This window comes from Mus caroli, unplaced genomic scaffold (assembly GCF_978045245.1).
Source record: "Mus caroli unplaced genomic scaffold, Mus_caroli_1 scaffold_16, whole genome shotgun sequence".
Taxonomy (NCBI): Eukaryota; Metazoa; Chordata; class Mammalia; order Rodentia; family Muridae; genus Mus; species Mus caroli.
Window position 1 is genome coordinate 8,884,532 of NW_028227271.1, and position 24,880 is coordinate 8,909,411.

A 24,880-nucleotide genomic window follows, 5' to 3' on the forward strand; every position below is an offset into this window, starting at 1 on the left:
CATTGATGAAAGTGGTGTGTTGAAGTCTCCCACTATTATTGTGTGAGGTGCAATGTGTGCTTTGAGCTTTACTAAAGTGTCTTTAATGAATGTGGCTGCCCTTGCATTTGGAGCATACATATTCAGAATTGAGAGTTCCTCTTGGAGGATTTTACCTTTGATGAGTATGAAGTGTCCCTCCTTGTCTTTTTTGATAACTTTGGGTTGGAAGTCGATTTTATTTGATATTAGAATGGTTACTCCAGCTTGTTTCTTCAGACCATTTGCTTGGAAAATTGTTTTCCAGCCTTTCACTCTGAGGTAGTGTCTGTCTTTTTCCATGAGATGGGTTTCCTGTAAGGAGCAGAATGTTGGGTCCTGGTTGTGTAGCCAGTCTGTTAGTCTATGTCTTTTTATTGGAGAATTGAGTCCATTGATATTAAAAGATATTAAGGAAAATTAATTGTTGCTTCCTATTTTTTTTTTTTTTTTGTTCTTAGAGTTGGCATTCTGTTCTTGTGGCTGTCTTCTTCTTGGTTTGTTGAAGGATTACTTTCTTGCTTTTTCTAGGGTGTTGTTTCCATCCTTGTATTGTTTTTTTTCTGTTATTATTCTTTGAAGGGCTGGATTTGTGGAAAGATATTGTGTGAATTTGGTTTTGTCCTGAAATACTTTGGTTTCTCCATCTATTGTAATTGAGAGTTTGGCTGGGTATAGTAGCCTGGGCTGGCATTTGTGTTCTCTTAGTGTCTGTATAACATCTGTCCAGGAACTTCTGGCTTTCATAGTCTCTGGTGAAAAGTCTGGTGTAATTCTGATAGGCCTGCCTTTATATGTTACTTGATCTTTTTCCCTCACTGCTTTTAATATTCTCTCTTTATTTAGTGCATTTGTTGTTCTGATTATTATATGTTGGGGGGAATTTCTTTTCTGGTCCAGTCTATTTGGAGTTCTGTAGGCTTCTTGTATGTTCATGGGCATCTCTTTCTTTAGGTTTGGGAAGTTTTCTTCTATAATTTTGTTGAAGATATTTGCTGGCCCTTTACATTGAAAATCTTCATTATCATCCACTCCTATTATCCGTAGGTTTGGTCTTCTCATTGTGTCCTGGATTACCTGGATGTTTTGAGTTAGGATCTTTTTGCATTTTGTATTTTCTTTGATTGTTGTGCGGATGTTCTCTATGGAATCTCTGAAATTCTCTTTTCCACCTCTTGTATTCTGTTCTTGATGCTCGAGTCTATGGTTCCAGATTTCTTTCCTAGGGTTCCTATCTCCAGTGTTGCCTCACTTTGGGTTTTCTTTATTGTGTCTACTTCCCTTTTTAGGTCTTGGATGGTTTTATTCAATTCAATCACCTGTTTGGTCGCGTTTTCCTGCAATTCTTTAAGGGATTTTTTGTGCTTCCTTTTTCAGGTCTTCTACCTGTTTAGCAGTGTTCTCCTGTATTTCTTTAAGTGAGTTATTAAAGTCCTTCTTGATGTCCTCTACCATCATCATGAGATATGCTTATAAATCCAGGTCTAGCTTTTTGGGTGTGTTGGGGTGCCCAGGACTGGGTGGGGTGGGAGTGCTGCATTCTGATGATGGTCTTGGTTTCTGTTAGTAAGATTCTTATGTTTGCCTTTCGCCATCTGGTACTCTCTTGAGTTAGTTGTTATAGTTATCTCTGGTTAGAGCTTGTTCCTCAGGTGATTATGTTAGCCTCTATCAGCAGACCTGGGAGACTAGCTCTCTCATGAGTTTCAGTGGTCAGAGTACTCTCTGCAAGCACGCTCTCCTCTTGCAGGGAAGGTGCCCAGATATCTGGTGTTCAAACCTGCCTCCCGGCAGAAGTTGTGTTCCAATCACCATAGGTCCTAAGTTCCCCATGGAGAGTCCTGTGGGGACCTTGGGGGTCTCCACAGACTCTGCGCCCAAGGTGTGTTGGTGCTGGTGCCGACCGGAAGGGCCTGGATTTGCTTTCTGTTAAATAAAGTCATCCTGACATATAACCTTTTGGGAGTTTTAATTTGCATTTCCCATCAATTGCATTTATGATCACCACCATCTGCCCCACCTTTCTGTCTGTCTGTCTGCCTATCTATCTATCTATCTATCTATCTATCTATCTATCTATCCACACATACACACAGTCGTTTTTCTTTCTCTTTTATCCTCTTTCTTTCTCTGTTTAGTTTAGTGTGTATGTATCTGGTTTTCACTTGGTTATTTTTGAGACATGCTCTTGTCGTTCAGCCCAGGCTGGCCGCAGACTTGTTACGCAACTGCCTCAGCCTCTGTGGTGCTGGATGTCAGGTGTGCACTGCTGTACCTGGCCTTAAAATCCCCTTTGTAACTGGCTGACAATAACGACATTAACACATTCACAGATGCAGAGTCCTCCTGATCTATACACCTCATAGTGGACCCACCTCCTAGGCTGTTGCATTGAGGAACAGGTTTCCAATACATGGGACTTGGGAAACACATTAAATCAGTAGTCGTAGTATTTGCAGCAACCATGGAGCCTATAAACATTATAACTTAGGTATAATAGACAATTTCTTGCCAAGCATTGTTCTAACGTAAGTGTTTCTATTTGGAAGAAAGCATAGCTATTTTTACCTGCAGTGTCTGCTGACCCACATCAGCCCATGTTCCTTGTGAGAAATGTTTCCTGGCAGCAGAATGGGGAAATAATGGGTTCAGACAGCAAACCTGCTTCCTAAAGCCCTGGGTTACTCATACCCACTGACTGAGGGTCTTTAGCTGTATCTTAGCAAAGAAGAAAGATTCCTGTGAACTGTTAAAGTCAGTGTCTGCCACAGTTGGTCATAGTACAAGAACGGTATGATACAGTTTCCTCACGAGACAGGTACTGGGACTCTGTTCTCTTCAGTGTGAGTAAAACCTTGACAAGCATCATTGATTCTCCACCTGTCGTAGAGTTCACTCTTCTGTCAGTGAGTCCCTTTCATCCCCAAGGACGAGAATGGAAAGAGCGACTGTGGCCACCCCAGAGCAGGAAGAACACAAGACTCAGTCATAAGTAGCAGGGATTTAACCAAATGTTTTTTTTTTTCTACTTGTGATCATCTTCCATGGTAAATTAGAAGTGTGGGGACTTAACTTACATGGGCTCCCAATGCTGCTTGTATGCTTGGTGTTGGCCAATACATCAATCACAGCACAGGGCAAATCTAACAGTGACTCAATTTATTATGTCCTGGATTTAAAGTTTAAAGCAGTTATTATTAATATAGTTCTGAAACAGAGTATCATTTAAGTAGAAATTATTTGATAGAGATCAATGTGTATTGTATGCAGTAGCTTAATTTTTCAAGCCTGCCTCTCTGGGATTTTCTTTGGTTTCTATTAATATTGTATTGATTATTTGTGTGCTTCTAATCATTCACTCCGGTCCCACTCACCTCCCCATCTCCTTGTATCCACGCTCTGCCCCCATAAATAGAAAACACACAAACAAAAATAAACAAGACAAACATTTCCCCCTGGAAGCTGTGGTGTGTCACAGTTTGTCCCATAGTATACCCCTCCGTCTGCTTATCTACACCTGCAAATGTTCATTGTAATGAGCCATTGATCTGGTTTAAGGTCCCTGGCTTCTGTGACACCATCAGTTCTGGATCTTTACTGGGACTCCTGATTATCCTGTTGTTGCCTTGTGTCATGAAGATCCAGCAGTTTTGGATCCTACAGAACTGGCCCTTTCATCCACCTCCAACAGTTCACAATCGATGTAGATTTTGGGTGAGGTAGCTCAAAGCCCTGGATCTGGGCCTGAGTGGCAGCCAAGCTGGTCAGCCCACAGGATCATCTATACCTGTAACCACCAGGGCAAACTCTACATCTCTGCTCCAAAAGAGCCACTCAAAGCCACTATCTGCAGGACACAGGGTCGGATCTCCTGCTTTCATGCCCTTAGGGGTAGCTCAATCATAGCCAAGCCACCAGAGCCAGCTCCACTGAGCTGAATAGTCAAGGCAGGATGCCTACTCTCCCAAGTGCTGGAGCTTAAGGGGCTAGGTCAACTCTCCAACTCTCACACCCTCAGGACTGGCCCACCTATGACTTCGCTATCAGGGACAGCTCCACTGTGTTGCCCAGGCAAGGAACACGGCCTGTTCTACCTACTACTACAATTGGTGAGGGGCAGGGATAGCTGTCCAGCTCTCAAGACCTCTGTTGTCTGCCTTGGGTGGCAAGAGACAAGAAAGTGAGGAGCCTTTGTGTGTGTGTGTGTGTGTGTGTGTGTGTGTGTGCTTGTCACTGCCTGCCCAGGTTTAAAAGTTGAACATTGCTACCATATTTTTAGATCCATGAAGAGTTGCTTCCTAAGAATAAAAAACAGTTGCTTAACTGGATGCCTTTTATTAAGACTTTTCATTTGCAATGGAATTTCCATATGGGAGCCCAAAGGACTCAGAATGTTGAGGGAGAGTTCATCAGAGTGCAAACAAAATGGAACCTGCTCTGCACAAGCCTATGTCCCCAAAGCACAGGTTATCAGGGCTGAGCAGTACAGGATCCAAAGTTTCCAATGCCCCACATGCAGCTGCTGTGAGGCCAGCAGACACTCTGCAGGTGGGTAGCTTTATAGGGCATTCTAGAGCTGGAGCACAGAGAACCCAAGGTGACATAGTGGATCTGAGGAAAAGGGCAGAGCCTTGAGATGCATTGAGAAGGGACTGCATGTTCCCTAAAGAGGGAGCATCCTGGGCAAGGAATGGAGATGGGCTTCAGCTCTCAGTTTGGCATCTGTGGCCCACATAAGGAGGCAGCCATGCTGTCTGCTTGAGAACTGTGCACGGTTACACAGAACCTGCACTACTCACCACTCTGACTTTATTCATAAATTCTAACACTTTTTGTAAATCTTTCTAAATTATAAAAGCAATATGTATTTAATTTTAGAAAATTTATGACATGAAAAAATATACAAAATAAGATATAATTGAATGTAATGGCACTGATTGAAAGAGCTGCTTATTCGCGAGTAAACACTCATCTACATATCAGAATAATATTCTACTCCTCATTTCCATCCCCATGTTTTTGTAAGATAATTATTTCAAGAATGTTTCCATGTCATTTGGAATTTCCAAAATTACCATTCAAGGACATACAGCGTTCTTCTTTATACAGGTATCATAGTTACAATCACGGCCTCTTCATTTCCTCATTTCCCATGGGTTAATGGCTTAATACAGAAACAGAAAGGTAGGGTGGGTAAACAGACATCCAAATACTTCATCCTACTTACTAATGCTCTGAAGGAGGACAGTTTCTAGACTTCTGAGCAGTGGAGAGTCCACAGAAACAGCTTCTGCCACATCACACTATAACACCATGACAGCCTATTTATTTGGAGGTTGTTTTTATTCAGCTCCTTCTATGTATTATCTTCTATCAAAATATAAAACTGAAAACTGAAATTAAATAGATGTACACACACACACACCTGAATTAGTATACCTATTATATAATAAATAATATATGATATCTAAATTTATATATGAAATGCATATAAATAAATATAAAGAAATACATAAATAATATCTGTAAATTAGATGCAAAAAGCATAAAAATGCCTAACAGTTAACAGCTAAGCAGCTGTCAACTACTTTCCCTCTTCCTGTTCTTGTATCAGATAACCGCTGAACTGTTAATCAAAGGATTTCATTTTTTTTTTCTAAAGATGCACTAGCCAGATACTGACTTTAGCTGTAAGACCAAATACTGAGAGCCAAAAGCCCATTGATCTAGCATTTGGGTTGCCTTAGCAATGAAATTGGTGTGCACAACTTGATTTGGTTGATCATGAAGAATTATGTTGTGGAAGTGGACACAAATCCTATACTTAGTCATTTGATTAAGTGACCCCACATTCATGTGATGAGACAATCAGACAGTTGTCATCACTCTGCCTGGTCATAAGCTTGGAAAGCAGCATTAAAGAGCAGTGTGCCTTTAAGAAACCTATAGGCACTGTACTTAACTTCAGCTGTAAGGAGTTAGTGCTTTGCTCAGTGGGGCTCTTTTTGGTTTTTTCCTTTCAGTTGTCTATATGGAAGAGACACACATTCTGTTTGTTGCTGAAAACCCTGTATCAAGTTAATCGTGTCTCAGCCTAGCTGGAAGTGGCCATTATAATAAAGTGGTCTATAAGTAGACGGGTGTATAACACTCTCTCAAAGCCATCAGCAGCGGGTTTCATGGCTAGGATCCACTTTAAAGCTGTCTTGCACATCTTATTCAGTTATACAGAATCTGCAGCACTGCATTTCTGTTTACGGTGAGCCCTTTTCACGCAAGCAGCATGTCTGACGATATAGATTTGTCTGTCAGTTTGCAAATAAATACAGAATAGCGATTTGGGCTGTCATCCCACCACGCCTAGCATGCCAGTCCAACCTCATTTTCCTGAACAACCAGAGAGCACATCAAATGCACTGAGCCCTTTGCACTGCTGTGTTAATAATTAGAAAGCTTGTGGAGTGCTGCTGAACAGAAATACTCAGAAAAATTGAGCTCTCCTCCTCTCCTGGAAAGAATCTTGAAGTAGCTCAACTGCTTCATTGAATCCTTGCTATTAGAACATGGTTTTGGCAAGCACAGGAATTAAGGCTTTTTCTTCCTACCCTGGTTAAGAGGACCGCTCCTAACATTGTAGACTAGCAAATGCCTCGTATACATGTTTTTATAAAGTGTGCCTATGCTTTGAGTGTGCCCATCATAGCTGTAGAAAAAAATGACACTGATACTCATGCCCAACACAAGGCTACTGCAAAACCAAACAAGGCACACCCATCAGCCCAGTGGAAGCCATACAGAATCCTTTGCATAGTTAGAGTGCTAACCGGTCACCATCGGTGAGGTACTTTTTACACAGTGCACAGGGTATGGGGTATGGTCAGCCAGGGGATTATATTCAATCTTTCCTTCTGCATCCACAGGTGTTTGACAGATATGCTTATTGTAGAATTCTACTGCAAGGCATACAACCCCATGGGTGAGAAAGCTCATAATAGACCCTTTCTTATCCTCTTTGGTTCTATGTGTAATCTGTTATTTTTCTTCTGGAAGATAATAGATTTAAATTTTATTCTTCTTGTGGTATTTGGCATCTGTTTGTTTAGATCTATGTTTTATCAGGATTCATTTGTAAGTAGCCTCCTGGTAGAACAGATATGCATCCAGGGTGAGTGGGTTCACATTTCAGCTTTGCCTCTTGTGGTGGTTTGAATACACTTGGCCCAGGGAGTGGCACTATTAGGAGATGTAGCCCTGTTGGAGTTGGTGTGGCCTTGTTGGAGGAAGTATGTCACTGCCAGCATGGGCTTTAAGAATCCTCTTCCTAGCTGTGTGGAAGACAGTTTTCTCTGTCAACCTTTGGATGAAGATGTAGAACTCTTAGCTCCTCCAGCCCCATATCTGCCTGGACACAGCCTTGTTCCTACCTTCATGATAATGGACTGAACCTCTGAACCTGTAAGCCAGCCCCAATTAAATGCTATCTGTTCTAAGAGTCTCCTTGGTCATGATGTCTCTTCACAGCAGTAAAACCCTAACTCAGACACCTCTCAACAGCCTTGGAAAGAATTACTTAAACTCTCCTGTGTTCTTCCATCAGAAGAGGAGAGAACGATAGTACTTCCTCTGCCTAGAACATTATCCACACTGAGCACACATGGACAAATTGTACAGAGTGTTGTATATCATACAGCTAGCTCTAGGCAACCGTCTGATACAGATTACAGCTTTCAGTTTGAAATCTTTGTGTAATCAGAAGCTGGCCCTGTAGATCTTTGCTTCTTCCCAGTTGTATTTTTCATCTGTTTTCTATATACTTCTATTTTACCTCTCCAGCCTTACATTGCATTTTAAAAAATGTGTTACTGTTGTATAATTTTCAAGAAATAATACCTATTCTCAGAATCATCCCATTGTCCTTATCCTATAGATGATAATTTAGAAATATGTTGGCTGACACTTCATAAGGTGTCATATTTCTTACTGTTTTGACTACTCCCTTATATTTTGCAGATTTTCTCAAACATTGATTGCACCTTGATCTCACACAGATGTTTAAGAGTCAATGGGCAAAATTCCTAATTTGGGGCATGGATAGAAGAGCCAGCTTTGTAAAGCTAAAGTGTCACAGCTGTACATTATGGTCCCTTAAACCCCACAGTGCAACCTTTGTCCTAAATGACAATGACCTCCACACAAGCTGTGGTGGTGTCTCTTTCCTGGATCTTTATTAAAAAAAAAATCTATGCATTTTGTCTTTGAGAGTAACTCTTTCTTTTATCACTTTGCCCATGGCAGGAGGAGGTAAGCAGGTTGATTATTCAATCATAGATGTTTTCCTTTTTTATCTCTTTGAGACTAGGGCTCCCTTTGTACCCAGGCTGACTTCAAACTTATGACCCTCCTGTCCTAGCCTCCCAAGTGCTATAGGGAGTATGCCAACACCCTCAGAGAATCAGTTTCCTTGGTTTCATCCCAGTAAGTGCAGCTGGCTGTCCCATCTCAGCTCACCATGGTTCCTCAGCCTCCTTGGAACAAGGTTGTCATAGTCACCATCTGCAATGTCCGGCTATCACACACCATGCCAGACTCTTGCTTCTCCTCTTCTTACCCATCTCTTCATCTGCCTTTTATTTTCAACAACAAAGCATTTCTTCTCTACTGTGTTTCTGCTCATCTCTTCCCTTTGCGTTTTTATATTTTCCTTTTCTCCCTTCAACTCAGCATTTATCAGGGCGAGAAGAAAGGCCAAAAGGTTTAACAGTGCTTTTAACTTTCATTTTCATCATTTCAAGTTCCAATGTACTTTTGAAACATGTGCATATAGAGCACACATGTAAAATTAACACAGTATCATCGCAGCTGGCATCCAGTGCTAGAGCTAATTCTTGACAGGTATGAGCAATTGGATGAGACAGTAACATCACCATCTTTTCATTCCCCTGGAGGGGTCACTACTGTACCAGCCATCCTACCTTGGCTTCCATTTAAGATTGCATGGGTCAGGCATGGCACAGGTGGGCATCACAGTCACAGCCATTACAAGCAGACCACTGACCTGTTCCCTCACAAACTCTTGCCAATCTCTAACCTTCTGTCCAGCTCTTTGCTCGGAGCTGAGGCTGGAGGAAAAAAAAAACAAACATGATTTTTGCCCACACAGAAGTTATTCAGAGATAAATGCTAATAGTTAAAGAGCTCCTTTCCGACAGGCCTCATCCGGCCGGATCAGCGCCAGGGTAGTGGGAGCGCAGGGTTGCCTGACACCCGCCAGCTACCCACGACCACCACCGCAGGATTTTGGGACTGCTGGTGAGTGGAACACAGCTTCTGCTCCAATCCAATTGCGCGGGACCTGAGACTGCATTAGTTAGGGAAGCAGAAACCGGCCTGAGTAGGGCCACAGGCCTCATCCAGCCGGATCAGTGCCGGGGTAGCAGGAGCGCAGGGTTGCCTGACACCCGCCAGCTACCCACGACCCCCGCCGCAGGATTTTGGGACTGCTGGTGAGTGGAACACAGCTTCTGCTCCAAGCCAATTGCGCGGGACCTGAGACTGCATTAGTTAGGGAAGCAGAAACCGGCCTGAGTAGGGCCACAGGCCTCATCCAGCCGGATCAGTGCCGGGGTAGCAGGAGCTCGCAGGGTTGCCTGACACCCGCCAGCTACCCACGACCCCCGCCGCAGGATTTTGGGACTGCTGGTGAGTGGAACACAGCTTCTGCTCCAATCCAATTGCGCGGGACCTGAGACTGCATTAGTTAGGGAAGCAGAAACCGGCCTGAGTAGGGCCACAGGCCTCATCCGGCCGGATCAGTGCCGGGGAAGCGGGAGCGCAGGGTTGCCTGACACCCGCCAGCCACCCACGACCCCCGCCGCAGGATTTTGGGACTGCTGGTGAGTGGAACACAGCTTCTGCTCCAGTCCAATCACGCGGGACCTGAGACTGCTCTGGTTGGGGAGAGAGAAATCCGGCCTACATAGGGCCACAACCCTCTTCCGGTCAGAAAAGCACCTGGGCAGCTGGGGCGCAGGGTCGGCTGACACTCACCAGCTACCCACAACACCCAACACAGGATCTTAAGACTTCTGGAGAGTGGAACACAGCTTCTGCTCCAATCCAATTGCACGCGGGACCAGAGACTGCATTAGTTAGGGAAGCAGAAAAACGGCCTGAGTAGGACCACAGGCCTCTTCCGGCTGGACCAGCACCGGGGTACCATCAGCTACCCACGACCCCCGCCGCAGGATTTAGAGACTGCTGGTGAGTGGAACACAGCTTCTGCTCCAATCTTTAAACAGTGACAACTATAACAACTAACCCCAGAGATTACCAGATGGCGAAAGGTAAACGTAATAATCTTACTAACAGAAACCAAGACCACCCACCATCATCAGAACCCAGCACCCCCACTTCGCCCAGTCCAGGGCACCCCAACACACCGGAAAAGCTAGACACGGATTTAAAAGCATATCTCCTGATGATGATAGAGGACTTCAAGAAGGACGTTAATAACACACTTAAAGAAATGCAGGAGAACACTGCTAAACAGGCAGAAGACAATAAAGAGGAAGCACAAAAATCCCTTAAAGAATTTCAGGAGAACACTGCTAAAGAGTTACAAATCCTTAAAGAAAAACACGATAACATAATCAAACAGGTAGAAGTCCTTACAGAAAAACAGGAAAACACATCCAAACAGATGATGGAAATGAACAAAACCATACTAGACCTAAAAAGGGAAGTAGACACAATAAAGAAAACCCAAAATGAGGCAACACTGGAGATAGAAACCCTAGGAAAGAAATCTGGAACCATAGATACGAGCATCAGCAACAGAATACAAGAGATGGAAGAGAGAATCTCAGGTGCAGAAGATTCCATAGAGAACATCGGCACAACAATCAAGGAAAATGTAAAATGCAAAAAGATCCTAACTCAAAACATCCAAGAAATACAGGACGCAATGAGAAGACCAAACCTACGGATAATAGGAGTGGATGAGAATGAAGATTTTCAACTCAAAGGACCAGCAAACATCTTCAACAAAATTATAGAAGAAAACTTCCCAAATTTAAAGAAAGAGATGCCCATGAACATACAAGAAGCCTACAGAACTCCAAATAGACTGGACCAGAAAAGAAATACCTCCCGACACATTATAATCAGAGCAACAAATGCTCTAAATAAAGATAGAATACTAAAAGCAGTAAGAGAAAAAGGCCAAGTAACATATAAAGGCAAGCCTATCAGAATTACACCAGATTTTTCACCAGAGACTATGAAAGCCAGAAGATCCTGGACGGATGTTATACAGACACTAAAAGAACACAAATTCCAGCCCAGGCTACTATACCCAGCCAAACTCTCAATTAACATAGATGGAGAAACCAAAGTATTCCACGACAAAACCAAATTCACACATTATCTCTCCAGGAATCCAGCCCTTCAAAGGATAATAACAGAAAAAAACCAATACAAGGACAGGAACCACGCCCTAGAAACAACAAGAAGGTAATCCCTCAACAAACCTAAAAGAAGACAGCCACAAGAACAAAATGCCAACTTTAACAACAAAAATAACAGGAAACAACAATTACTTTTCCTTAATATCTCTTAATATCAATGGACTCAACTCCCCGATAAAAAGACATAGACTAACAAACTGGCTACACAAACAAGACCCAACATTTTGCTGCTTACAGGAAACTCATCTCAGAGAAAAGGATAGACACTACCTCAGAATGAAAGGCTGGAAAACAATTTTCCAAGCAAATGGCATGAAGAAACAAGCTGGAGTAGCCATTCTAATATCTGATAAGATTGACTTCCAACCCAAAGTCATTAAAAAAGACAGGGAGGGACACTTCATACTCATCAAAGGTAAAATCCTCCAAGAGGAACTATCAATCCTGAATATCTATGCTCCAAGTACAAAGGCAGCCACATTCATTAAAGAAACTTTAGTAAATCTCAAAGCACACATTGCACCTCATACAATAATAGTGGGAGACTTCAACACACCACTTTCACCAATGGACAGATCATGGAAACAGAAACTAAACAGGGACACAGTGAAACTAAGAGAAATTATGAATCAAATGGATCTGGCAGATATCTACAGAACATTCTATCCTAAAACAAAAGGATATACCTTCTTCTCAGCACCTCATGGTACCTTCTCCAAAATTGACCACATAATTGGTCACAAAGCATGCCTCAACAGATATAAAAATATTGAAATTGTCCCATGCATCCTATCAGATCACCATGGACTAAGGCTGATCTTCAATAACAGAATAAATAATAGAAAGCCAACCTTCACGTGGAAACTGAACAACACTCTTCTCAATGATACCTTGGTCAAGGAAGGAATTAAGAAAGAAATTAAGGACTTTTTAGAGTTCAATGAAAATGAAGCCACAACATACCCAAACTTATGGGACGCAATGAAAGCATTTCTAAGAGGAAAACTCATAGCTCTGAGTGCCTCCAAAAGGAAACTAGAGAGAGCACACATTAGCAGCTTGACAACACACCTAAAAGCACTAGAACAAAAGGAAGCAAATTCACCCAAGAGGAGTAGACGGCAGGAAATAATCAAACTCAGGGGTGAAATTAACCAAGTGGAAACAAGAAAAACTATTCAAAGAATCAACCAATCAAGGAGCTGGTTCTTTGAGAAAATCAACAAGATAGATAAACCCTTAGCCAGACTCACTAGAGGGCACAGGGAAAGCATCCTAATTAACAAAATCAGAAATGAAAAAGGAGACACAACAACAGATCCTGAAGACATCCAAAACACCATCAGATCCTTCTACCAAAGGCTATACTCAACAAAAATGGAGAACCTGGATGAAATGGAGAAGTTCCTAGACAGATACCAGGTACCAAAGTTGAATCAAGATCAGGTTAATGATCTAAACAGCCCTATATCCCCCAAAGAAATAGAAGCAGTCATTAATAGTCTCCCAACTAAAAAAAGCCCAGGACCAGATGGGTTTAGTGCAGAGTTCTATCAGACCTTCAAAGAAGATCTAATCCCAGTTCTTCACAAACTATTCCACAAAATAGAAACAGAAGGTACTCTACCCAACTCATTCTATGAAGCCACAATTACTCTGATACCTAAACCACAAAAAGACCCAACAAAGATAGAAAACTTCAGACCAATATCCCTTATGAATATTGATGCAAAAATCCTCAATAAACTTCTTGCTAACCGAATCCAAGAACACATCAAAACAATCATCCATCCTGACCAAGTAGGTTTCATCCCAGGGATGCAGGGATGGTTCAATATACGGAAATCCATCAATGTAATCCAGTATATAAACAAACTCAAAGACAAAAACCACATGGTCATCTCGTTAGATGCAGAAAAAGCATTTGACAAGATCCAACACCCATTCATGATAAAAGTCTTGGAAAGATCAGGAATTCAAGGCCCATACCTAAACATGATAAAAGCAATCTACAGCAAACCAGTAGCCAACATCAAAGTAAATGGTGAGAAGCTTGAAGCAATCCCTCTAAAATCAGGGACTAGACAAGGCTGTCCACTTTCTCCATACCTATTCAACATTGTACTTGAAGTCCTAGCCAGAGCAATTCGACAACAAAAGGAGATCAAAGGGATACAAATTGGAAAAGATGAAGTCAAAATATCACTTTTTGCAGATGATATGATAGTATATATAAGGGACCCTAAAAATTCCACCAGAGAACTCCTAAGCCTGATAAACAGCTTCGGTGAAGTAGCTGGATATAAAATTAACTCAAAGAAATCAATGGCCTTTCTCTACACAAAGAATAAACAGGCTGAGAAAGAAATTAGGGAAACAACACCCTTCTCAATAGTCACAAATAATATAAAATATCTTGGCGTGACTCTAACTAAGGAAGTGAAAGATCTGTATAATAAAAACTTCAAGTCTCTGAAGAAAGAAATTATAGAAGATCTCAGAAGATGGAAAGATCTCCCATGCTCATGGATTGGCAGGATCAACATTGTAAAAATGGCTATCTTGCCAAAAGCAATCTACAGATTCAATGCAATCCCCATCAAAATTCCAACTCAATTCTTCAACGAATTAGAAAGTGCAATCTGCAAATTCATCTGGAATAACAAAAAACCTAGGATAGCAAAAACTCTTCTCAAGGATAAAAGAACCTCTGGTGGAATCACCATGCCGGACCTAAAGCTCTACTACAGAGCAATTGTGATAAAAACTGCATGGTACTGGTATAGTGACAGACAAATAGACCAATGGAATAGAATTGAAGACCCAGAAATGAACCCACACACCTATGGTCACTTGATCTTCGACAAGGGAGCTAAAAACATCCAGTGGAAGAAAGACAGCATTTTCAACAAATGGTGCTGGCACAACTGGTTGTTAACATGTAGAAGAATGCGAATCGATCCATTCCTATCTCCTTGTACTAAGGTCAAGTCTAAGTGGATCAAGGAACTTCACATAAAACCAGAGACACTGAAACTTATAGAGGAGAAAGTGGGGAAAAGCCTTGAAGATATGGGCACAGGGGAAAAATTCCTGAATAGAACAGTAATGGCTTGTGCTGTAAGATCGAGAATTGACAAGTGGGACCTCATGAAACTACAAAGCTTCTGCAAGGCTAAAGACACCATCAATAAGACAAAAAAACCACCAACAGATTGGGAAAGGATCTTCACCTATCCTAAATCAGATAAGGGACTAATATCCAATATATATAAAGAACTCAAGAAGGTGGACTCCAGAAAGTCAAATAACCCCATTAAAAAATGGGGCTCAGAACTGAACAAGGAATTCTCACCTGAGGAATACCAAATGGCAGAGAAGCACCTGAAAAAATGTTCAACATCCTTAATCATCAGGGAAATGCAAATCAAAACAACCCTGAGATTCCACCTCACACCAGTCAGAATGGCTAAGATCAAAAATTCAGGTGACAGCAGATGCTGGCGAGGATGTGGAGAAAGAGGAACACTCCTCCATTGTTGGTGGGATTGCAAGCTTGTACAACCACTCTGGAAATCAGTCTGGCGGTTCCTCAGAAAATTGGACATAGTACTACCGGAGGATCCAGCAATACCTCTCCTGGGCATATATCCAGAAGATGTCCCAACCGGTAAAAAGGACACATGCTCCACTATGTTCATAGCAGCCCTATTTATAATAGCCAGAAGCTGGAAAGAACCCAGATGTCCCTCAACAGAGGAATGGATACAGAAATTATGGTACATTTACACAATGGAGTACTACTCAGCTATTAAAAAGAATGAATTTATGAAATTCCTAGCCAAATGGATGGACCTGGAGGGCATCATCTTGAGTGAAGTAACACAATCACAAAAGAACTCACACAATATGTATTCATTGATAAGTGGATATTAGCCCAAAACTTAGGATACCCAAGATATAAGATACAATTTGCTAAACGCATGAAACTCAAGAAGAATGAAGACCAAAGTGTGGACACTGTGCACCTTCTTAGAATTGGGAACAAAACACCCAGGGAAGGAGTTACAGAGACAAAGTTCGTAGCTGTGATGAAAGGATGGACCATTTAGAGACTGCTGTATCCAGGGATCCGTCCCATAATCAGCTTCTAAACGCTGACACCATTGCATACACTAGCAAGATTTTGCTGAAAGGACCCAAATATAGCTGTCTTTTGTGAGATGATGCCGGGGCCCAGCAAACACAGGAGTGGATGTTCACAGTCAGCTATTGGATGTATCACAGGGCTCCCAATGGAGAAGCTAGAGAAAGTACCCAAGGAGCTAAAGGGATCTGCAACCCTATTGTTGGAACAACATAATGTACTAACCAGAACCCTGGAGCTCTTGTCTCTAGCTGCATATGTATCGAAAGATGGCCTAGTCGGCCATCAATGGAAAGAGAGGCCCATTGGACTTGCAAACTTTATATGCCCCAATATAGGGGAATGCCACGGCCAAAAGAATGGGAATGGGTGGGTAGGGAAGTGGGGGGCGCTATGGGGGACTTTTGGGATAGTATTGGAAATGTAATTGAGGAAAATATGTAATAAAAAAAATAAAAAAAAAAAACTTAAAAAAAAAAAAAGAATACCATCATTGCACAGAAAAAAAAAAAAAAAAAAAAAAAAGAGCTCCTTTCCAAGCTATTACGGTATGAAAAATGTTAAGTTGGAGGAATGCAAAACTCTTGACTGTGGCAATGGTGCACGTCAACACTCATGAAGTTGCTGGAGATGTCTATGCAAACTTTAATTTAATAAAGTTATGTTTCAACAAATCAAGGGAAAAATTAAAATTGTTGCAAAAGTAAGTCTAAGCCTGAGATGTGCATAACACAAATAAAAATCCAGACATGAGTAAAGTATGAAAATATTAGAGAAAAGGGAACGCACACGTAGATTTTAGAACGTTGCTAAATGTTCAGCGATCAGCATGTGGAATCAGTGCAAGGTTACCTGCTTCCTTGTTAACTTTGTATTGTTAGTGAGAAGTCCACACACTGATTTCCAAAATGAAGTGAAAAGACAAAAATCCCAAAGCCAGGGTACTTTTAGGGACAGAAAACCATAGTTATGTTCTCCAGAATGTATGCAATATAAATAAAGTAACTGGGATATCTGTGTAGGACTAGGCCCTCCATTCCTCAAAAGCTAACAAATAAACAAAAACTTGAAAATAAGCCTTGCAAAGGATGTGATAAAGACTCATCACAGGAAGAATGAGACAGGAGATCACAAACAACAGCCTTTGGTGTCCAGGAAGACCCTCCAGGATGTTGAGCTTGGTATACAAGCACACCAGTTAATTCAACAGGTGACAGGACAAGAAGAGGATAGAGGATATTACACAAGAGTGACAATGTACAAGGTCCCTAAGGAGAAGAGGCTACGAGAGGGTAATGTGCTAAAAGTGTAAAAGAAGAAGAAAAGTTTATTTTCCAGGTCTTTTGCTGAGTGTCCCCAATTAACTGGAATACGAACCTGGTTAAACTGACCCCAACACTGGAATGTGGACAAGCCTGCACACTCCCTGGAGAGTGTCATTCTAGGAGCTGTTTCTGTGACCACATTGGCACTATCTCCCCTAATTAAAATGTTCATGTCATCAAATAATGAAAAGCAGCCTAAGGATGTGCTGCTGTATCTGGTCTTGGGGGAGGGGTATTTTTATATCTCAAATACCTATCAGGAGATGCTAGTCCTTGTGTAAGGGTCTTACATGGTATCAGCTAGCTGTGATGGGAAGAGAGTGTCACTCAAAACCAGAAACTCAGAGTGGACTTAATAACATAAACAAAGGTACAGAGCTCACAAGCAAAAGAGCCAGAATTCACCACAGTACAAGAGCCAGAGGCCCTTGAGCTTCAGCATCCTTCTTGAGAACTAGCTTTCATGGTAGCAGAAGGTGCCAGGCAAACCTCCAAAGGAGGGAAGCAACCAACAATCCTAGGCAGAAGTGATGCCTATGAACCACAACAATGGCCAGCATGACAGGGTAACACAAGAGTGCAATACAGGCACACATATCTTGGCAGTAACCAACAGCTCTCTAATTGGCCCGAAGACCCAAGAGGAAAGTTGTTCGAGGTACTGGAAACCTAGCCAACTACCCAGAGCTAGTGAAGTCATAGATCTTGGAGGTCTCTGATACATTCTAATGTATCGAATGATATATATTTGTGCTTATATCCACAGAGAAGTGTAGGCATCATTAAGGAAACTTCCTTTGTGCAGCATGTAAATGTATTATAATCTCAAGAAATGAAAAGAATGAAAATAAAAGATATTCCAACTCCTAGGCTCTTTCTTCTTGGCTAACATCTGAAAGATGAGCATCCTGTGACAGTCCAAGGGGCTGTGTCTATGGAATGGCCTTGGGTAATGAGCTGTTGTCATCACTTCCTTGTCATTGACACAAGAGAGTAATTAAGAAGTGGCACCTGGCATTTTAACACCACTGATTAATGGTTATGAACCACAACATAATGAAAATAACTGTCCATAAATCTGTAGTGTTCTCCGACTTCTGTAGAGGATTTTGTAGTAGCTAAAATCTATTTACATGTGTTTTCATTAAAAAAAAACTTCAAAAATTAAATGAGAACAAGCCTTTCAAATAAGAAACTTTAGACACTATTTTATGCATTCTCACCTAAATTTTCCGGACACCCAGAAACTCAGCAAAGACACAGAGAGATGACCTTGTGGTTTTAAAAAACTGCAGATCATCCAGAAAGCAAATTGCCCCATGTGAATAATCAGGACTTGACTAATTGTTTTGAGGATCCTTAATTGCCTGCTGTTTATCAATATCATTTAATTGCCAGGGTACAAGTTTGTGATATAAATAGACCAAGTACTATTTTGTGAGAAGTGCTGTCATCCTTTCCCTCACAATAAGAAGTATAAAAGACAATACTCTTGCTATGTGGCCTTGACACTGAACACTGAAAATAGTACCAAATACAGTTGACCTTCACTCCTGCTTTCTCTGTGTAAAGTGTGAGCGCATCAGCTCATCTGTCTTCTTTTGGTTTAAAAGGAAGAGGGATGCTGGTTTGTGTAGCAGCCCATGTGCCAAATAGGAAGACATGGATTTGTGTGGTCCTGGCATCTGAATGACACGATAATTTGTGAAACACACGTATTTTAGGAGTTGGATTAGAGAGAGGGTGGAGGGGAAATGATGGAAGTATATTTATCATTGAAATTCTCAAAACTGTTTTAAAAGGGGTGAACAGAAGCAAAGGATAGACTGGGAGCCATTGAGGTACAGACGTTCCTACATAGTAAGTAACACAGCTTTACTCAGAGTCTGGTGCTAAGAAGAATATCTGCTGTTATAAATAGCGAGGAGTGTGTGTATCACTCATATGCCTAATTCTACACTAACCTTGGATTGTACAATGAACACATTTGTCACTTTCTGAAGGGACCCCTTGAGTGGTAGTGACATAAGTCATTTTCAGCTGGATGCCTCCGGAACCCACGGTGGGAGGCACTGCAGAAAGTCTAGTCTCAACTGCAAACCTGAAGAAGAAGAAAGAGCAAGTCACCGTCACGTGGTGCTTATGATTTCTGACTTGTTGGTTTGTTTTTAATGACTGTTTAACATGGCTCTGCCTTCTGGGACAATCTGTCCTCAGTGGTACCTTCCATTTTTATTGTCTAAGCAAGCTTCACTCTCTGGAGTGTGAATGTTACTCATAATTCTTTTTATTTTATGGTGAAACGTTTTTGGATTTTATAATCTGTATGTCTTGGGGTAGCTTGGTTATACTCTCACTATATGATGTTCTAAATGTAGATGTGAAAAAGTTTTAACTGTCTCAGGAGAATCAGGGAACTAGTTCCTTAGAATGCAAAGGGAGAAGCAGATTTGTGTAAGATTTAGGTTTAGTGTTTTCTAGACTATACCTATACAGGACAAAATTAAAATTGTAAGGCCATATCATATGTGTTTATACAACTCCCTAACATCTATCCTACTTTAATTCATTTTACAACTTGTTTAAAATTGTTCGTTAGATGTACTTATTTTAATTAAGTATCTGGCCTTACTTTAGTAATACATGTACCTTCCGTGTGACATGTATGCTTTGGAAATGCAAGCACAGTTTCACTTTCATTGACTATTCCACAATCATATTCTGGTATGATCTCTTGTTTCTCTGGACTTTATTCCTAGCTGACTACAGCAGTGTCAAGTTCTGTAACAGACTCAGTAGCAGCCAGGCCCCACCAGCTTAGGGCTTCACATGTAATCTGTGATAAATAGGCTTCCACGTCTCTGGATTCCTCTTGGTGGTCCACCAGCCACGGTGGCCTTGAGAGGAAGAGGATGCCAAGATGATATTGAAAACACCCTCTCACTCCTGCTAGGATGGTTGAGGTCAGAGACAAAAGGTGGAGTGTGCTGACGAAGGTGCGGAAGAACAAGAGCCCATGCACGCCTTTGGTACATATGTACTGCTGCCGTTGTGCAAACCAGGACGGAAGCTCCTCAGAGTTTTCAAACTGGAGCAGAACGACCCATCACTTGAGTGTGTCGGTATAGTCACAGGAAGGGAAACACACTGAGAACCCCGTTTGCCGAGTATAGTATCAAAAGTAAAAATATAAAAAGCCATGCATGAATAAATGGATAAAATCATGTATGCAAATTTGCACAATGAAAAACCATTTGTCCATAAAAGGGTGAGTGCCTGTCATTGGGTCGTGACATCACAGTGGGGCATTCAAGCTACTGACAGTATTCTGTTTTCTAGGAAATGCTAAGACAGGAACACTTCTCACCTCCCAATGACATCAATGGGAACACTCAGCAGATATGGGCATTTGAGAACTGGGTAGATTTCAGAATTCTCTAATGAATAACTACTTCAATATGCCATACAACAAATAACCATTATTTTTAGCAGGGTAATAGGAATATAAAATGTAGTTAGTTGAATTGAATAGCAGAATCCTGAATGGTGGTGAGCACATTGTAACTAAGTCATGGCCTATGGTTTATCAATCGAGTCACATTTGAGATAAAGCAGAATGCTTTGTCACAGAAGAAGTTACGGCGTAACCTACCCCTTGGAGTGTGAATGAGCCCCTCCTGCTCAATATCAGTGCTTTCCAACCTCCTAATTCTTATCATGATACCATAACATATATATGAATATTTACCTGACCCTGCTTCTTTAATTCTTCTCATTTTTTTAATATTTAAGTTATATTTCACCTCTGTTTTTATGATTATCCCTTGCCGTAAATGGAAATAATTGAGAAAATAAGTGCATAGCCATTAAAATGAAGTATTTGTGTACTGCTACCCATAAACCACATTGACGGTGACAGATATATTGCACTCAGCAAAACCGTGCTCTATGTGGCTGTACATTTAGATTTCCATAAATTTGATTTTGTAAATGTAATTTGCATAGATGATAGCACAGCAAAGACAGAAGCCACATGTGTCTCGCGTATCCGTTTTATTCTCCAGCACCTAGTTGTTGCCATACAGCAGGTATTAAGTAAATAATATTGAATTAAATTAATAAATGGGTCATGTTTATATATCCATTCTCTAAAGAGCTATATAATGATGATTTAACAAGAAAATAATGCTCAGCCTGTATGTGACGATACCGCAGGAGCCTATATTCGTATCCTCAGTCTTCAGAGTAGGAAGAAATGTAATCAACAGCATTTCTATTAAATGTCAAAGACTCAGAGAGTAGCCAGTAGATGAAGTCAGGGCGGTGAGGGTGTGTGTTGTAAATAGAGGGGAGTGGGGGGGGTGTGGAGAAGGGGGCGGTGACTATGGATAGAGGCAGGCTATGTGGGCACCACTGTGTGAATAAGGGAAGTGAAGAGGTGTGGCAACTGGAAAAATGGTGACTGAAAGGAAAGACATGTGGAGATACATACAAACCTCATCTCACAGGATGAGCAGACCTTACAGTCACGTAACTCAGAAAGACAGGATGGACTGGAAGACTGCATAGGCAGGACAGTCGCAGAAGAACTGCTTTAGCCAAAGCATTGGACAATTACCATTCTTAAGAGTTCAGCTTCCCCAGATTAAAGACTCTAAACACATGCCCTCCCCTGACCACCTTCTCCGAGTGAGCATCGCTTCCAAAGCTTAATTCTCAACCAGCTTTCTTCTTCTCTGCCCATAATGGCACCGTTTCCTACCTAGTTGTCTCTGTTAGAAAGAAAGAGCAGTTAAAGCTGGAGCCAGTGGGAGCAGCCAGACTCCTTTGTAATCTGAAGTCCCTCAGCTGCTGGAGCCCCGAATGGCAAAGAGGCTTTGCTAGAACCTGCAGGCCTAGATGGCTGCGTGGCAGGGAGGCACTAGTTAGCTGATTTGGCTATCAACCTTTATTTTGCTGGTAGGAATTATTGGCAGCTGTAACTGATTTTTGGGTAAAGGAACCACAGAGATTATATTATAAAACAATACTAAAATATTAGCATAGTACAAAGTTTCTACTGTTGGTCCAGGACCTCATTCACCTGAGAGGATGTTTTATATTTAGTTTCACTGAAGGAACTCTCACCAAGTAGCAAATGATTTAGAGCTCAATTCTCTGCCTGTTACAAAGTATTTATACATGCATTTGCAACTTTATTCCTTTCAAAGTCCAGTAGCAAAGCTAGGCATGGTGCTGTCCTACTGACTCCCAACACTCAAAAGACAGAGGCAGGAAGATCATGAGTTTGGAGCCAGCCTGGGCTATGGGGCACAAGCCCAATAAATAAATAAATTTTAAATGAGAACAATAAAAGAGGGATTACTAAACAGAGAACAAAAGAGAAGCAGAGGCCGCAGCATCCTAGTACCAGAGCAGGTAACTCTAGGTAACTAAGGATGCTAAAGGCCCTGGGTTTTAGCCACACTGCCAAAACCCAAAATAACAAGACTAGCATATGAATCCGTTAGTTTGTCATTACTGAGACTGAAATAGGACATTCTGCTAACCAGAGTGGACAGAGAGGAAGGACTGGGAAAACCAGTGACCCTTCCTTCAACAAGAGAATTGCCTCATCGCCTTATGTCTGATCACATGCTGAAGCCACCACGTGCCACGAGCCTAGGAAACATGGAGGGAGACTGCCTGCCTGGCAGAATCTTCCTCCATAGCTTGAGGCTACCAAGATGTAGATAGTCGGTACATGTGGATACTCTCGGCAGCTGTGGTGAGGTAGGACTATGACATCAGATCCCAGTCAAGTCACCAGAGCCAGAAGATCAGGAAGGAATAAGCAAGAAGAAGTATTTTGTACAGCAATCCCAAGGATCACTTGTCCCCCTACAAGCAGAGGACAAGATCTGGGAATCATGAGACGGTTCTGTCTTTCTCAGCCTGAATAGAAAGGGGATTGCAGTAGAGGGGAATGATAATATACCTGTTATAGAACTCTGAAATCATGCAAGCTACATTTATGCCAGTTTCTGCCTTAAGTCTCCTTGTATGAAGAAACACACATGTGAATGTAAGTTAGATCCCATAACTTATATTTAATTCAGTATTGTCATGTGTTCAACATACTATTCATATGGCATGATTTTTTTCTTCCTTCTTTCTTTCTTTCTTTCTTTCTTTCTTTCTTTCTTTCTTTCTTTCTTTCTTTCTTTCCTTCCTTCCCTCCCCCCTCTCTTTCTTTCTTTTGGCAGTTTGAAGTAATACATGGGCACAACCAGCACATATTCTTGAAAACACAGTGCATAACGCTATATCTAATAATAATGTTGTATCTACTGAAGATGAGTTGTGTAGCTGTGTATTTAGTCAGAGTAGCTTATACCTATAGTAATAATAATGATTTAAAAAACATGAATCCCGGTGGCTTAAAGCAACAAAACATTTTCCTGCTCATATTACTTGTTCATCCCAGGCAGTGTAGCACACACCCTGCCCTACTCCTTCATGATTCAGATTGGTCTCTAGAGCCTCTGGAAATTGCTAGTTCTTGTGATGTGGATGTAGAAGGGAGCAGGTGGGTCACACACAGTGCCGTAAAAGCTCGACCCGGAAGTGCTTCTTGTCACCCCAATGTGACTGAAGAAAGGCGTATGCACACCCTTAATCAGAAAGGACTGAGACCCCACCATCCTAGGATGTGTCAGGCTTGGCTGGGGACATTTGGTGAAACTCACAGGCCACCACAGATGGTTTCTACCTCACCATTGAATCAATTGTAATAGAGAAGAAGCCATCTAGATGTTTCTCTGGTTAATATCAAATCCCACTACATTCTTTATGCATACCATTTGAGTGCTAAGTAACTATGTTGGTTTTATACTTCCATGGTTTCAAGGTTGGCTGGCATTCAGAATTATAGTAGCCTTACAGCAGAATGTTCTCGAATAGAACATTCTTTAGAAGAATAAAGCAACTGTATAAAATCCTCCTTTTGTTTCCTCTGCCCAACAGACATTGACGAGTGCTCTGAGGGCTTTGTTCAGTGTGACAGCCGTGCCAACTGCATCAACCTGCCTGGGTGGTACCACTGTGAGTGCAGAGATGGCTACCATGACAATGGGATGTTTGCACCAGGCGGAGAATCCTGTGAAGGTCAGTGAAGAAGAAGGTGTAGGGGTCCAGGAGAATGGGCAGCCAGAGGTGATGCGCGGTGTGTCTGGTGCTAGGCTGGCTGCTCCTGTAGCAGAGTAAGAGTGAATGGTGAATGTTGGAGACCAAAGATGTGGGCCCTGTTCCAAGAACTCTGTGATCTTATAGGACCAGAAAACTTAATCCAATTACACTCAGCAATTAGCTGTTAGTTTTGGGTTATTTTCAGTGGACTGACAAACAGCACTGCTGAGTTCTCCTATCCAGAGGTGGCTTTACAAACCAGGCAGAGCAAGCTGAGTGCCAGGGAAATGACAAAACTGTGCCATCAAAATTCATGGCCCAGGAAGAAAAACCAAAGCCAAACTCCAGAGATGCTGCTGCTGCTTTGGTATTGAAAGCTCAGCACAGTCCTTCCAGAACCCAGCCGAGGTACTCGACACCTAGATATGAAGGTGTGTGCCACACTTGTTACACACAGGGTTCATGCAAGAAAAGTAAGACAGATTTGTGTGGTAGGCCCAGGCTTCTAGAACACTACAGGCAGCAATAGAAGAATCCCTAGACTGGAGAAGGGAGCGCTCCAGATGTCACATAGGAGCAGGAAGTACATCCAAGGTTCGCATAGGAGGAGGGAACCCATTTCAGATGTTTGCAGGATGGGAAGGTTGTTGTCTTACCCAGGACTGAAACTTAGTGTTTGTTAATAATCACTTAACCTAGTCCCAGAGCTTGTCTTCAGCTAGGATTTCCCCACAGTGAGGATTTCTAGCCTCTGCCAA

General features: G+C 41.8%; 1 protein-coding gene across 5 annotated transcripts in view; it reads left to right on the top strand.

Annotated features, from left to right (window-relative positions):
* Positions 1 to 24,880, top strand: part of Nell2 (neural EGFL like 2) — a 376,172-nt gene that overhangs the window by 329,024 nt on the left and 22,268 nt on the right. For all 5 annotated transcript variants that reach the window (XM_085831509.1, XM_029469878.2, XM_029469874.2 and 2 more), the window contains one exon: positions 23,961 to 24,101. In XM_085831509.1, the coding sequence (XP_085687635.1) occupies positions 23,961 to 24,101 (141 nt within the window). The remainder of the gene's footprint in view (positions 1 to 23,960; positions 24,102 to 24,880) is intronic.